We start from the raw sequence: 17,426 nt of genomic DNA on the forward strand, positions 1-17,426 counted from the left end.
TTAAGAATTTTGCCCTATTAACCAGCCAAGCTTTATAACCTCTTGATTGCTGATTGAAATCCGCCCACACCCTACCCCTATCAGTATATATTTAAGCTTCTCTTGGGGGAAGCATTTGCAGGGGGTACACATTTGCAACTCGGCTCTTTCTCAAAGTGGCGAGTTCTACAAGTGAAATGCACTTCTGACTCTGCACTTCAACAAAGGCACAAAGCGAAAGGACACAAGATAAACACTTTGAAAACCAGCACACAGACATCAGGTGAACTTGTTTACTCCTTTAGCTCTTTTACCTTGGAACATGCTTTCTCTACCACTGCTTTTGACAACTCTGTCCTCCATCCTAAAACTATCTCTCCTTCACCCCTCTTCTCCCCCCCACAGCATATATATATCACCCTCACTCCTGTCCTGTCCTTATTACTGCACCCACCAACTCCTGTTAATTCTAAATCCACAGACACTAAAAATCTCCAAGACCCTGGGGCATGTCACCTCATATAAATCCCACTCCCATATTACCTCCCTCACCCTCTTGCTTCTCCTAACCTCTGGAGATATATCCCCAAACCCTGGGCCTCCATCATTTAACTGTACCCCATGCGCCCATCACCCTGCACCCCCTGGCAGCAGCCACCGCAATCAACACAATTTAATTCCCATTTCTATTCTTCCCAAATCCAGACTCCCTTTCTCCTGTGCCCTTTGGAACTCGCGCTCTGTCTGCAACAAGCTCACCTCTCTCCATGACCTCTTTATTGCCAACTCATTTAACCTACTCGCCATTACCGAAACCTGGCTCCACGAATCCGACACTACATCTTCTGCTGCCCTATCCCATGGTGGTCTTCTCTGGACTCACTCCCCCAGATCCTGCGGACGTAAGGGTGGAGGTGTCGGAATCCTGCTAGCCCCACATAGCACCTTTCAGGTACTTCAGCCACCTCCCTCTCTGTCACTCTCCTCTTTCGAAGCACACTGTATTCGCCTTTTCTCTCCAATTTCTCTAAGGATAGCTGTGATCTACAGGCCCCCTGGACCAGTATCAACCTTTCTTGAAGACTTCTCTGCCTGGCTACCCTACTTTCTTTCTTCTGAAATCCCCACTATCATTCTCGGGGACTTCAACATCCCTATTAATACTAACACTCCTTCCACTTCCAAACTTCTCAGCCTAACATCCTCCTTTGACCTGAAGCAGTGGATACATGCTCCAACTCACTCAGAAGGCAATATCCTTGACCTCGTGTTCTCTCGCCTTTGCACTCCATGCAACCTCTCTAACTATCCATCTCCTCTCTCTGATCACCACCTTATTAGTTTCACTCTCTCCCTCTCCTTCACCTCCTCTCCCTCCAACCACCTTAAAGTTACCCGCAGAAACCTACGTCATCTCAACCCTTCTCTTCTCTACTCTGCCATCAACAACCTCTACGACAAAATCTCTCCCCTATCCTGCACCAACCTAGCCACTTCTGTGTACAACGCTTCACTTCTAGCCTCACTGAACTCACTTGCCCCCCTCACTACACACAGAATCAAGCCCAGACCCCTTCAACCTTGGCAAACAGATGATACTAGAAGTCTTAAAAAACGTAGTCGTGCTCTGGAGCGCCTGTGGCGTAAGACTAAGTCCCAGAGAGATTTCTACCAATATAAATCTGCCCTCCAAAAATACAACTCCAGCCTCCTCTCTGCCAAGCAGACCTATTTTACCACTCTCATTAGCAACTTATCATCCTGTCCCCGTCAACTCTTCTCCACCTTCAACTCTCTACTTCGTCCTCCACCGCCTCCACCCGCCAACTCACTCACTGCACAGGAGATCGCCAATCATTTCAAACAGAAGATTGATACTATTCGCGCTGAGATCTCTACTGTGCCGACACCCTCCATGCTTTACACTTCATGCCCACAGGCACAATCATTATTTCCCTCTTTCAACCCCACCACTACAGACGAAGTTGCTAAACTACTTGCTAATGTCCACCTTACCACCTGCTCTCTGGATCCTGTTCCCTCACAAATGCTACGTTCACCCTCTGGCCCTATACTACACTCTCTAACCCCCATCTTCAATCTCTCCCTCTCTTCTGGCATCTTCCCTAACTTTCTAAAACATGCACTTGTCAGACCCATACTTAAAAAGCCCTCACTGGACCCATCCAATCTTAACAACCTACGCCCCATCTCCTTGCTCCCCTTCTTATCCAAACTCCTCGAACGTCTGGTCTACAACCGACTGAGCGTCCACCTCGCTGATAATGGCCTTCTCGATCCCCTTCAGTCTGGATTTCGTCCTCAACACTCCACAGAAACTGCTCTCCTAAAACTAACAAACGATCTACTAACAGCCAAAACCAATCGACACTATTCTGTACTCCTACTCCTGGACCTCTCCGCTGCCTTTGATACGGTTGACCACCCCCTCCTCCTCAAAAAACGACACGCCTTTGGTCTCCGTGACTGTACACTTCGCTGGTTCTCCTCCTACTTATCCAACCGCACCTTTAGCGTTTCTTATAAAACTCTACTTCCTCCTTTCCTCTTCCTTTCTCTGTTGGGGTCCCTCAGGGTTCTGTTCTTGGACCTCTACTATTTTCAATCTACACTGCCTCCCTAGGTCAACTGATAGCCTCCCATGGCTTCCAATACCACCTCTACGCTGATGACACCCAAATCTATTTCTCTACCCCTCAGCTCACTCCCTCTGTCTCCTCACGTATCAGTAATTTACTCTCAGATATATCAGTCTGGATGTCTCAGCACTTCCTTAAACTCAATCTAGCCAAAACCGAACTTATAATTTTCCCTCCCCCCTATGCCTCTTCCCCTGATCTCTCTGTCAAAATCGATGGCACAACTATACGCCCATCCCCACATGCTAAGGTTCTAGGTTTAGTCCTAGACTCTGAACTCTCCTTCAAGCAACACATCCAATCACTGTCCAAATCCTGCCGCCTCAACCTCCGCAACATCTCCAAAATACGCCCCTTTCTAACCAATGACACAACAAAGCTCTTAATTCACTCGCTGGTCATCTCTCGCCTTGACTACTGCAACTCCCTTCTCATTGGCTTACCTCTACATAGTCTATCACCTCTTCAATCCATTATGAATGCCGCTGCCAGACTCATCCACCTTACCAGTCGCTCTGTGTCTGCCACTCCTCTATGTCAATCCCTCCACTGGCTTCCGCTCGGCCAAAGAATTAAATTCAAAATTCTAACAACTACGTACAAAGCCATCCACAATTTCGCCCCCAGCTACATCACTTGCTTAGTCTCTAAATACCAACCTACTCGCTCTCTTCGTTCCTCTCAAGACCTCCTGCTCTCTAGCTCCCTTGTCACCTCCTCCCATGCTCGCCTCCAGGCCTTTTCCAAAGCCTCTCCAATCCTATGGAACTCCTTACCCCAATCTGTCCGCTTATCTCCTACTTTATTAGCTTTCAGAAGATCCCTGAAAACCCTTCTCTTCAGAGAAGCCTATCCTACCCACACCTAACAACTGTACTTTTTTTTTTTTTTCTTCCCATCAGCTCATCCCCCACAGTTATTACCTTTTGTCTCCACTTAACCCTCCCTTCTAGATTGTAAGCTCTAACGAGCAGGGCCCTCTGGTCCCTCCTGTATTGATTTGTATTGTAAGTGTACTGTCTGCCCCATGTTGTAAAGCGCTGCGCAAACTGTTGGCGCTATATAAATCCTGTATAATAATAATAATAATAATAATAATAATAATAATAATACTGACCCTCTGGCTTCAATACTAAAGAGTCACAGACCTGGAACACGTATTGCAGATAAGGACATCAATTTTACTTTCGCCTTCCTGGTCTGTATCCTCATTCTAGGTCAGAAAGTATTGGAACAACTAGATTTTTTTTTTTTGGAGGTGGTCAGCAATAGCCATCCCCATATTTTTTCCAAGGTTTGCTTTAAAGCAGAACTTCAGGCAGATAAAAAAAATATATAAAAATTAACCTGTATTTATTGATTGCATCGTTTAGTGTATTTTTTCTTAATACAAGCACTTGAATTTAACATGGTATCTAACCCTCACAGTCCAATGTACAACAAAACTCAGACTGGGAGAAGGAAAAGCAGCACAAACAACCAGTTTGCTGCAGTGCCAACAAGGGAAACGCTGATAGAAGGAGAGAACAGAGTACAGAGAGATCTACGCACCAGTCTGCTGCTTCTCTTTTTTAATGTCCAGTAAGCGATCCAGACTGACCACTAGGTTTTTCTTGTTCTCCGCTGCCCAAATACTCCTGTAGGTGGCAGTACAACCCAAACGTTCCTCAATTCGCTCCAATCAAAGGAGTTTATGGTAAGTACAAAATCCTATTTTCCTTACTAAGGTATTATTTTTACTCCAAAAAAATAAGGTAAGTTGGTAATTACGTCATGTGCCGTACCGATTCCTGTGAGGGTAATTGTATCTATTTTTTAATTAAATAAGCAAGCACAATGCCTACCTGCCTTGTAATCCTTTGCAGCACCATGACTACTGCAGGTCTACTTTAAGATGCCATTTGGGGAGTTAGGGTTAAAAAAAAATAAAGGTAAAAAGACTGGTTTTCCCTTTGTGAAGACACAGACCCTACTTTAGTAAATCTACTATAGTCATACACAGCAGCATTTTGAAGATTCAGTAAAATGCTGTAGGAAATACTATTAATACTATAAAGGAAGCATACACAGATTATCTGGCAGGGAGACCACCAGGTAATAGCAGGTTATTTAATCTGATGTGGGCAGTGGGCTCTCAGTCAGAACCATGTTAGGTATATGGAAACTAGGGCACTCCTACTGCAATGCATGCAAAAATCAAAGCACTCCAGGGGGCCCTCTGATACATGGTATTTGTTACATGGGTAGATGGAAGATTTCTGCATGTAACAGTAGTCTGATTAAAGCAGCAGTGACGTCTTATCAACCTAAGGAAAGTCCACATTTGAGGTAAAGGATTCATTGCAAAAGGAATTTTTTTGTAGGTTTCAAAAGTATATTTATTCTCTGTATTCGCTGTGCAAGTAAAAACATTCGATGGAAGTAACTGATGGGGTATGTTACAAGAAGTAGACAAAGTGGAGGAGGCTCAAGTTTTTCCTACAGTTTTGGTCCCATTGAGGGCATTTTCCATCAATGACACAGGAAATAAGAGACTTTCATGAGATCTTATTGCTGCCTGAATCCTATTCAGCGTTTGTTCTACTTCTTTTAAAAATGTGATTTTACTACTGTCTTTGTTCCAACTATAGCGATTCCTTCTATGTTCCTGTCTTGGTAACATGGCCGTTAGTGATAAGGATTACACCATCTCTTCAAAAAAACAAATGCTTTTAGTGAAGAACCACATATAATCAGTAACTAGAGGAACTGAAGAGGCAGTTGTTCCTGCTAATAATTTTGTCATACAGTATGTAGTACAAAAAAAAAAAATGTCTTGATAGTTAAAAAGGATAAGTTTAATTTTCTAAAAAAGAAAAAAAATAATAATTTTCTTAGCAAATTTTTGCAGGTAATTTAATTATTATTTTATAGGAGCCTGTAAAGCATTGCACCCGTGATCAGCAGATCTCGGGTGCAATCTCAAGCTCCTGCAGACAGTCTGTGTAGCACTCTACCCGTATCTGGTATGGGCAGGCATTTACTGAATGACAGGAAGAATCAATGAACTACTAGAGCGCTCAACAGTGCCCTGGTAGTACAGTGAGAACTACAAGCTGCAAAGGCTGTCGGTACTTGTAGTTCATTCATTTACAGAACTCTGTAAATGACTTACATGGCCATGTGGGCAGAGCGGTGTTCTTTTCAAATTGTGACAGCAGATGCGGGGAGAAGATCCCTGTCCCACTGTCACAATTAGAAGGGAGAGCGCAGAGAGCCTGCAGGAGCCAAAACATGTTACATGTTCCACCCTAAAAACAGGTGGAACATGTAACATGTTCCCAAAGGTGAACTTATCCTTTAAACAATGGTAAATGGATAAGTCTGGAGGCAGATATACCCACCTTGGGCACACAGACAGGTGGAGGAGTAGAATTCATAATATTTGTATTTAAATATATAGTAATTAGGCTGAGGAGACATTCAAAAGGATTGATTCAAAGATTTGTACTGGCCCCTATAAAAAGAACTGCAGCCCTTTCCAGGACTACATAATAGTTACTACGCTTTCATAATTAGGGGGGCTACTACATGGGATTTCACCAGCAAAACTAATGAAGACAAGACCAAGAAACTGCAGGTGCTGGTGAGCCATATAGGCCCAATACCCATTTTTAGTTTGCATGCAATGCTTTAAAATTTAGATCTCTGCAATACAGAGCAGCACCCCCTAAGAAAGAAATAGCTCTGGTTAAGTATATATACCTTTTTAGGAGTAAATACCCTTTATTTTATGATATACATCAACTTAAAACTATAGGGACTAGTAAGCATTTTTTCACTTAAAATTGCATTAAAATATGTATAAAATGTTTTCTCTAGGCGTTCTGCCCTGCCTACTGTATGAAAGTTCACACTGCTGCTTTAATACAATGGAAACCTAGAAATGAGAAGCTAGACTGCAGTAGGAAAGGAGGATGGTTAGATAAACCAGAAGTGCCTTTCTGATTGGGTTTGGTTTGCTTACTTGTAGTAGGAATCATCTGCATCATGTACAGAAGGGTCTGGCTCCCCAGATGCCCCTTCTGAGAGAGTTGGAACTTCGCTGTACCGGGCATCGGCGGCAGGTAGAAAAAAAAATCAAGGGGAAGAGAGGCAGCAACATGGAGCACCATTAGTTCCCCTAATCCCAGCATGTACACTAATAAAATGCAACTTAAAGTGAATGTGTAGGCAAAATCTGAAAATATTCAGCACAGATCTGCTATACATCTTAAAGAGAGCCAGTGGAAAATACCTTATGATCCTACCAGAAATCCAGTGGACTCCTAACTTTCTGTAGTGAGCAGACAACTCTGCCATTGTTGCACTGAAATCCCAAGCACCGTTGTCTGCCCTGACTGAGTTCTCTGCTAGACATCAGCACATCCGCTTCACATCTCCATAAAGCTCAGTAGTTTATATTCTCAGCACTCCGTCCACTCCCATACCAGCTGCCTGCCATTTCTTCCCCTCTCCTGCTTTCAGTGCATCAAGAAGCATGATGTTGTCACCCAATTACGGGGAGTTCGGAGCCGGCTGTATTTCTATGAGGATCTGTTATTTAGTACTTGCATTGTTTTTAAACCAACATAACACTGGGAACTGTACATGTAATCGAGAACTATGCTGAATGTGTGTTCACATTTTGACTACATATACACTTTAGTCTGCTTACATTCAGACAAGTATGAAAACATAGCTGTCCCAGGCAATTTTTATGGCAATATTAGGTTATTCAAAAAACTTCATATTCTCAATGTACTAGCCTATGCATTTTTATCTCACATTGCCCCTTTGAGCAACAGCATCCTACCTAGAAAAGTTATCTTCTTCCCCTGTAGTGACAGCAGCAACTGGCAGTGATTGATCAGCAAAAACGTCCACAAGCAGACTATCGGATGAGGCAGCAGTGGGCGCACCTGGGCTGGTAGCTGATGGACCCCCCAGGCCCAAGAGGTCAGCAGAAGGAGAGGGAGTGGACTGTCAAAAAGAAAGAAAATAAGGTATCAGCATGCATAAAACACTCAAAAATACATGGTCACTTTACAGGTGAACATAATGCCATAATTTCTATCAGTCCCAGGGAAATATGCATCACTTGGCACACTCACGCAGCCATGATACATTTTGCGGCACAAGCCTGACAAAACACATTGCAGATTAGGGACTCGCGTAACAGCGAGCCAGTGGGTTATTGAGGAACAGACTTGTCACAGGTAACATCCTATTTTGGTGTACTGCATAGCGAAAAAACTTTCTTAAAGTGGTTGTAAAGCCCTATCTATACCCAGTGAAGTGACTGTCCTCAGGTGGTACACAGATGAAATAAATCTTTCTACATAAGTTGTACCTGTTTATCTGCAGTATTCTCTTCTCTACAGCCATTCAAAGTGCTGAATTTATAAAGCTTGTCTGAGAGTTCAGAAAAAAGGGCATGGAGAGCTGAAATTACACTCTGCAGATCTCAGTGAAGTGAGCTCTGAGAGCTGATTGGAGGAAAGAGACACACCCCCCTTCACACAGCTCACAGGAGTAGAGCTGAGGCTATCTGCTGGAGGTCCCTCCCCTGTCACCATTTTACTCTGCTGCTTTGTTCCTCTGCTATCAAACTCTTTATTGCTCTTAAAGTGATTGTAAAGGTTTGAGAAAAAAACAAAACAAAACACGTATGTTATATTTACCCGCTCTGTGCTCTTTTGCACAGAGCACCCCGATACTCCTTTTCTGGGGTCCCCCAGCGGCGCTGCTGGCCGCTCATCTTCATTGGGTACCCCTGCGGAAAGACGATTTTCATTGGGGTAATCATGCGGGCGCGCTCCCGAGTCCTGCTGCTGCATCCATTGACACAGACCGCAGGTCTAGTCAACCTAGGCCAGGATACAGCTTTGGTAAGAGCACGCTATTGCTCCTGAACAACAAGGCAAAACAGACAGGTCAAAAGCGGGAGCTTCTTTGGCTGCTAAAAGGCAGTTCTTTCATCAGCCACATGCCTTGGGCTCCAAACAGAAGCCTACCACCCAGTTCTGTATGAAGAACTGGACTCCAAAGATCTCCAAGTCTGGAGAGAAGTCCTCTTCCCAGTGAAGGGGCACCCCAACTCTTGGAAATAGGGGGAAATTTATTGGTCTTCATGGCTGTCAGGACACAAGAAAATTGCAGATGAGTGCAGTATGGTGTCCAGTGGTTTCAAGCTGATTCTCCGACACTTTACGCCTTCATGTTTTATATGCTCAAATGTCTGGAGCCTCAAAAAAGTGGTTTTCTTTGCAGCACTGGAAAGGTCGCTGTCTCAGGGTGTAATTGCTTCTGTAATGGACTGAAAGAGGCTTCACTGCTTCTATTCATACATTTTTATGGTTCCAAAGCCAAAAACAGAGATGACTGGCCTATTCTGGATATCACAATAAGGTACATGGATGACCTACTTCTTTGTGATCAATAAGCCCAGACCTTATCGTCCAATATCTCTCAGATGGTGCAGGTCCTGGAAAGATTTGGTTTCTTCCAAAAGAAAAGTGCCTGCCCCTCTGATCCCAGGTGGAATCCCTGAGGTCTCTGAAAAATCTCTCAATCCATTTCTGCATGACAATGCTGGGGTCTCCAGGGAATAGCAACTCAAAATACTGTTTGCTTGGGACAAAAGCCAGCAGTTCCTGGATCTACTCATACATCTGAATCTCCAACAGGTTAGCTCTAGAGTCGAGGGTCTCATCCTGGGTGCGATTAAATTATTCTATCCTGTGACTTATATAGGTATGACAGACTTACCAACACTGGTCTGTATACCTTCAGGGTGATCCAGTTTGGGTACAGTCGCAATCACAAGATGCCACACCCCTCACCAGGCAGACATTATCTGCATGTTTAAGCTCTGCTATGCACCGATCAGGGCAAAGTGCATCACCGATCAGGGTAAAGAGCCAATGATATTGACTCTTTACCACATGATCAGTTGTGTCCAATCACAGCTGATCCCATGTAAACAAATGTTGGTTATCATTTCCTTTCCTCAGCGCTATCACTGTATGAGGAAAGGAAAGCCAATAACCGGCTTTCCGGTGACAGCAGATATTTCCATTGATAATCAGGACAGCCCCATCAATGCAGCATATCAGTGTCTCTATCAGCACCGCCTCATCAGCGCAAAGTTTTTTTTTTTTTTTTTTTTTGCTTTTTGCTAAACAAACACCCCAATGGTGATTAAATACCACCAAAAGAAAGCTCTGTCTCAAAAAATGATAAATATTTCATTTGGGTACAATGTTGCATGACCACGCAATTGTCATTCAATGTGCACCAGCACTGAAAGCTGAAAATTGGTCTGGGCAGGAAGGTGGTAAAATTGCCCAGTAGGCAAGTGGTTAAACAAAGTCTTGCAGGCAGCTCTGTGGTGGGCTTTTCCCCCCAGGTCTGTATTTGACTTTTTGGGCTCATCACTATCGTTGTGTTGCCCTCTCCTTATATTCAGTGCTTTGAGACATCCCAATTGTTATAGAGCTAAATAAACCCCGTGCCCTGTGATGTATGAATTAAAAATATTAGTATTTTTGATTTTCCTGTAAATTTTTTTTTTCTTTTGGAATACATCACAGAACACAGTGTTCCCTTCCCTCTTTGTGGTTCCTTATTGCTTGATACAAAACAGCCTGTGCTGTGCATAGGCCAATCTTTTGGATATGAAGAAAACCGGTTTCCTGCAATATACTCCAAGAAAAGGATTTTACAGGTAAACCAAAAATCCTCATATGCTGGAGAGCATATTGTTTTTTAAGAGCATAGTAGAATGTAACAGTTTTGTACCATCTTCCTCTTGGCTTCCTGCTGCACACGTCTATTGCACCAAATATTGTCAAACTCCTTTTTTGTACCTTTATTTGGAGCACATTGTGAGATTTTCTGTGCAAAAAGTCGCACTTGAACTTTTTTTTTTTTTACAACTGCCACACTAGTGGCATCTTTCATTTCAAACCCTTCAAACCGAACTATTATGTGGTGCACTCAAAATAGCAGCTTTCCACAAGCCACGTATTTGGGGCACCAACAATAGCTTATCCAGCCAAGTGTCTGTTGATTATGAAATTCATCAGCACAATAGATACTTTTCAAAGATTTTGCATACAAAACTATAGCCCAGTATGCTAAATATAGATGAAATGAAAGTCATCAACCACTATTGACAGTCATGCTGCTCATGCACAGCCCAGTATTCTCAAGCACTGATCTAAGCATCCACTGCAGTAATCAAGTATCATAAGAGTTACCATGAGAGTGGTAGTAGGTATAAGAGTCAGAAACACTAACGTAACTCATAAAAGCCAATACCAAAACATTGCAAAACCTTTAACATTTTTGCCAATTGGTCCTTCTTCTTCGTAAGTTAAGCAATCGTTTCACTGTGAAAAAAGATGTAAATGTGGAGGTCGGGATCACAACATTTTTCTCCCACAGCCATCCATAAGGGAGCGTTTGCTGGTGTCTGTCACGTGTGTTTAACCCTCTCGTGACTAAGCCTATTTCTGACAATTGGTGTTTACAAGTTAAAATCTATATTTTTTGCTAGAAAATTACTTAGAACCCCCAAACATTATGTATATTTTTTATCAGAGAATCTAGAGAATAAAATGGCAATTGTTGCAATATTTTATGTCACACGGTATTTGTGCAGCGGTCTTTTAAACAGAACTTTTTGGGGAAAAAGACACTTTCATGAATTTTAAAAAAAACGAAACAGTAAAGTTAGCCCAATTTTTTTTATAATGTGAAAGATGATGTTACGCCGAGTGAACAGATACCAAACATGTCATGCTTTAAAATTGCGCACACTCGTGGAATGGCGACAAACTACGGTACCTAAAAATCTCCATAGGTGACATTTAAAGAAAAAAAATAACAGTTACCAGGTTAGAGTTACAGAGGAAGTCTAGTACTTTAATTATTGCTCTCACTCTGATGATCGCAGCAATACCTCACATGTGTGATTTGAACACTGTTTACATATACGGGTGTGACTTCCGCATGCGTTTTCTTTGCTGCGCAAGCTCACAGGGGCGCTTTAAAAAAAAAAAAAAAAAAAAATTCTCATTTATTTTCAATTTTTTTACAAAAAAAATTTTATCACTTTTATTGCTGTCACAAGGAATGTAAACATCCCTTGTGACAGTAATAGGACCCCAAATCCCTCCTTTGCACCTCAAAGTATTCAGATCGCCGAAAACGGCGATTCTGAATACTGTATATTTTTTAAAAATCGGCGCTATTGGAGCCGAGTAAACAGGAAGCGACGTTGTGACGTCACTTCCGTGTTTACAGAAAGAGTATTGGAACTAAGCCGTTTCCGGCTTCATGCCAGTCTGTCTCTAGCCGCCGGAAGTGGCGGATCAAGGATCGAGTCTTCCGGTGGGACGGGAGGCCTGGTAAGAGCGGCGGAAGACGGCAATGTTCCCTGGATAGCCGATTGCCCGCTCTAAAAAACGGTACTGGGATGATGCCTGCAGCATCATCCTGGTATAATTCCCTAAAGCCGAGGCCGCATATCTGCGTATGCTCGTCGGGAAGGGGTTAATATTGCATTCATGTTATTTTTTTTGCTTCATTTTTTTAACATTATATTTGCAACAATCCTTTCTGCCTGCATATGCTGCCAGAATAAGCCCCCTTTTACACCTGAAGCATGTCAATGCTTGACACCAGATATACATGATTTTTTTTTGTTATGTTGTTTTTTGGTTATTTTTTTAACTGTGCCAGTTCACATCGGAGTAATGTGCAGTTTCAGATAAAGTAGAGGAGGTTCTTTGGGGAATGACTGTGCGATTTAGTCATCAATACTCTTCAATAGAAGAGCCTGAAAAATGCGTGTACAACCATCTCCTCTTACAGTGCCTTGAAAAAATATGTATACCCCCTTGAAATTTTCTTATGTTACAACCAAAAACCTAAATGTATTTTATTGTGATTTTATGTGATAGACCAATACAAAGTGACATATAATTGTGAGATGGAAGGAAAATGATAAATGGTTTTCAGATTTTTTTTTACAATTAAATTTGTCAAAAGTGTGGCATGCATTTGTATTCAACCGCCTCTACTATGTAGAAAGGCCTTTTGCTGCAATTACAGCTGCAAGTCTTTTTGTGGATGTCTCTACCAGCTTTGCACATCTAGAGTGACATTGTTACCCATTCTTTGCAAAATAGCTCAAGCTCTGTCAGATTGGATGGAGAGTGTCTGAACAGCAATTTTCAAGCCTTGCCACAGATTCTTAACTGGATTTAGGTCTAGACTTTGACTGGTCCATTATAACACATGACTATGCTAAACCATTCCATTGTAGCTTTGGCTGTATTGTTTAGAGTCATTGTCCTGCTGGAAGGTGAGCCTCCGCCCCAGTCTCAAGTCTTTCGCAGACTCTAAAGGGTTGTCTAAGATTTCCCTGTATTTAGCTCCATCCATCTTCCCATCAACTCTGACCAGCTTCCCTGTCCCTGCTGAAGAAAAGGATTCCCACAACATGATGCTGCCACCACCATGCCTCACGGTATGGATGGTGTGTTCAGGGTGATGTGCAGTGTTAGTTTTCCGCCACACATAGCATTTAGGCCTTTAGGCCAAAAAATTAAATTTTGGTCTCATCTGACCAGAGCACCTTCTTCCACATGTTTGCTGTGTCCCCCACATGGCTTCTCGCAAACTGTAAACGGGACTTCTTATGGCTTTCTTCTTACCACTCTTCCATAAAGGCCAGATTTGTGGAGTGCACAACTATTAAAAAATGTCTTGTGGACATATTCTCCCACCTGAGCTGTGGATTTCTGCAGCTTCTACAGAGTTGTCATGGGCCTCTTGGCTGCTTCTCTGATTAATGCTCTGCTTGCCCGGCCTGTCAGTTTAGGTGGACAGCCATGTCTTGGTAGGTTTGCAGTTGTGCCATACTCTTTCCAATTTTGGATGATAGATTGAACCATGCTCTGCGAGATGTTCAAAGTTTTGGATATTTTTTTTTTATAACCCAACCTTGTTTTAAACTTCTCCACAACTTTATCCCTTACCTGTCTGGGGTGTTTCTTGGCCTTCATGATGCTATTTGTTCACTAAGGTTCTCTAACAAACCTCTGAGGACTTCACAGGACAGCTGTATTTATACTGAGATTAAATTACACACAGGTCACATTAGGTGACTTCTGAAGGCAATTGGTTCCAATCAGTTTAAGTTAGGGGTATCAGAGTAAAGGGGGCTGAATACAAATGCACGCCACACTTCTCAGATATTTGTAAAAAAAAAATTGAGATCCATTTATCATTTTCCTTCCACCTCACAATTATGTGCCACTTCGTGTTGGTCTATCACATAAAATCCCAATAAAATACATTTAATTTACGTCTTCGGTTGCAACGTAGCAAAATGCTGAAAATTTCAACAGGTATGAATACTTTTTCAAGGCACTGTATATGTTGCTTGATCCACTGGCTAAAACAAAAACCGCTGAAGCCTGAAAAATGTGCAAAATGTTGTGTTAGTTTCATTCATTCCGTTGTGTTTCTTATCATACATAACAAAAAGAAAAAACCCAATAATGGCTGTGTGACAGGATGTAAAACAATGTTAGAAAAGTTTCCAAGTAGATGCTATTATACTTTGCTGGAGCCCAAACTACCACCTTCCAGATATTAGGAGCATGTGACATAGGCAAACCACAGATGATGCGGATTTCTTTCCTGCAAGAAAATAGCTTGATTCCCCCATCAACACAATCTGTGTTGATGGGGGAATACCTCCCACGGAGATATTGTGTTCTCCCGAAAGAGGGGCGCGGGGAGCCGTCCCTGCTGGGAAAAAACTGATTATTGTTATTGGCTATAGCCTCTGGCAATAACCTCATGCTAGAAATCCGACATGCTGGTTAGAGGTCGACCGATATATCGGCCGGCCGATATTTGGCTTTTTTTTACTTAATCGGCATCGGCCGATTGTGCTGATAAAAAAAGCCGATTCAGCGGGACTTGCAAATGACTTCTGTAATAGAAGTCAATGCAAGTTTTCTGAAGTTTTCTTCTCTCCTCCTCTGGGCAGCCTGCCAAGTCTGATAAGAAGATACATTTGTATCTCTTTCAGGTTCTTTTATCAATAGACTGAACTGGAGAAGTTTTCAGTTTAACCATTTAAAGACTAAATCTTTTCTGACACTTGTTGCTTACAAGTAAAAATCCTGTATTTTCTGCTATAAAATCACTTAGAACCCCCAAACATTATATATATATATATATATTTTTAGCAGAGACCCTAGGGAATAAAATAGCGTTTGTTGTAATATTTTATGTCACACGGTATTTGCGCAGCGGTCTTTCAAACGCAATTTTTAAAAAAAAAAAATACAGTAATGAAATAAAATAAAAAAAAAAATAAAAAAAGCAGTAAAGTTAGCCCATTTTTTTCGTCCAAAAGTTTTGATTACCTGTTTTTGTGTATTTAATATTTAAGATATAGTTTTTTTTTTTATCTAAATTCTACATACAAGTGAACTGATTGGAGGTTTGTTTTGTTTAATAAATGTTTAAATATAAAAAATTTTCTGTATCACTTATTACTTAAGGCTTCTTTCACACTGGAGCAGGCATGCGTTGACGGTAAAATGCTGTTAATTTTAGCGGCGCTTTACCGTCATTTTAGCGGCGCTATTCGGCTGCTAGCGGGGCGCTTATAATCCAGCTAGCGGCTGAAGAAGGGGTTAAATGCGCCCCTGAAGCGCTGCTGCCGAAACGCTTTGCAGGCGCTTCGGCAGCGGTGCGCATTCATTTCAATGGGCAGGAGTGGTGGAGGAGCGGTATACACCGCTCCAAAGATGCTGCTTGCAGGACTTTTTTTTAACATCCTGCCAGCGCATCGCCTCAGTGTGAAAGCACTCGAGCTTTCACACAGACTGCAGGGGAGCCATTTTACAGGCGCTATTTTTAGCCCAAAAGCGCCTGAAAAACGCCCCAGTGTGAAAGGGGTCTAACTGTTAGATTTTATGAGATGAAGGGAAAAAAAAAAAAAAATCGGCCTAATATATCGGCCCAAACAAATCGGCATCATATATCGACCATCAGCCACCGCGATTTCTAAATATCGGCTTTGGCATCGGCCAGAGAAAAACCCATATCGGTCGACCTCTAATGCTGGTTGTACCGATTGATGGATGGATCAACTTTGGTACAATTGGCCTGCCCATACATGAATCAAATCTTGGCCGGTCCCTACTGAACCAACCAAGATTCGAACCATCTATGACCGGCTTAGAGTTTTCCATACATGGTTAGCTTGTTTAGCTTCAGTGGGCTGAACAGATTCCTCCATCCATACAAATGAGACAGTTGGAGGAAATCCCCCACCAGGACATTGTATTCTAACAGTGGCAAAACCCTCAAATAGGAAAGAGCAACCAAATTCTAACAGCACTTCACACCATCCCCTACACAATGCAAAATTAGTCTGTTGGGATAAAGCTTGTTTAAACATGATACTTCTTTCACTAACCATTGCACTTGCTGTTTGCGCTGTATAAACTGAATGTAGCATCAGCTACATACAGTATACAATGCTGAGTTTCCGCAGCAGGATGGATGCTTCCTGTTGCGCTCCTGGAACAAAAGTGCGACATTATCCATCTGCCACTCCAGCTCACCCAGTCAGAGGAAGTTTTGTATTAATTTGCAAAATACAAAACATCATCTGAATGGCTGAGCAGAGCTCATCATTTAATTCTAAATAAATTTGAGACTATATGAATGCTTATTTTTCCTGGGGCAAATTTTATGGTTTGCTCACAGCACTGCAGTTTATGCACAGCCGCTGTAGAGTATTATAGGTCACAGATTTTAGTGCAGATTGTCTATTTCTAAATCTATAATCATAAGGAAGGGTTCTACCTTGAAGCGGTGAATGGGAGCTTGTGTGAAGAGCGGGGTTTGCAGGCAATTAAAGGATACATTCACTTTTTAAAAAAAATAAATGCACATTTTCTTGCAGGTAAAAAAAACGTGCATTTACAATTTTTTTTTTTTTTTTTTTTAGGAACCTATAAAGCATTGCACCAGTGATCAGTAGATCGTTGGTGCCATGCAGATCTCATGGAGATTGTCAGCCCCATACATCCTATGGCCAGGCAGTTTCACACTGATAGAAGGACTCCATAAACTACCATGGCGCTCAACAGCGTTGTGGTAGTTCATTGAGAACTACAAGCCAACAGCCAAAAAACAATATCTGGGCTTGTAGTTCATTCATACACAGAGTTCAGTGAATAAATGATGTGGCCGTGAGGGCGGAGCCCCGCACTGCCACGCGGTTTTCAAAAGTGACAGCTAATATGGGGAACTTCTCCCCGTACTACTGTCACAGGGAGAGAAAGCAGCGGGAACATGTTCCCAAAAGTGAACGTATCCTTTAACCAATTAAGGACCGCCCTACACACATATACTGCGGCAGGGCGGCCCTTAATCACAAAATCACATACCTGTACACGATTCCTCTCTTCTGCTCTGGGGCACCTCCAAAGCCCCGCTTCCGCTGTAATTGGACACAGCAGGAGCCAATCGTTCACAGGAGAGGCAAAACAGCAGTCTGCCTTTATAAACAAGACAGACCACCGTTCTGTGAGGGGGAAAGATTGAGATCATGTGTTTCTGCTAAGCAGAAACATGGATCTCTGGTTTTCCTCCAGTCACAGTATTCTCCCCCAGTTAGAAAGCACTCCCTAGGAGCACACTTAACCCTTTGATCACCCCTGA

At 42.4% G+C, this 17,426-nt stretch overlaps 1 protein-coding gene across 4 annotated transcripts in view; it reads right to left on the minus strand.

Annotated features, from left to right (window-relative positions):
* The window catches only part of LOC141112215 (AP-2 complex subunit alpha-2), a 199,269-nt gene that overhangs the window by 47,176 nt on the left and 134,667 nt on the right, over nt 1-17,426 (minus strand). For 2 of the 4 annotated variants that reach the window (XM_073604816.1, XM_073604818.1), the window contains 2 exons: nt 7,474-7,640; nt 6,646-6,723 (listed from right to left, as the gene is read on the minus strand). In XM_073604816.1, coding sequence (XP_073460917.1) covers nt 6,646-6,723; nt 7,474-7,640 — 245 coding nt within the window. The remainder of the gene's footprint in view (nt 1-6,645; nt 6,724-7,473; nt 7,641-17,426) is intronic. The other 2 variants (XM_073604817.1, XM_073604819.1) reach the window with 1 other exon arrangement.

Source organism: Aquarana catesbeiana, linkage group LG11, assembly GCF_042186555.1.
Source record: "Aquarana catesbeiana isolate 2022-GZ linkage group LG11, ASM4218655v1, whole genome shotgun sequence".
NCBI classification, from domain to species: Eukaryota; Metazoa; Chordata; class Amphibia; order Anura; family Ranidae; genus Aquarana; species Aquarana catesbeiana.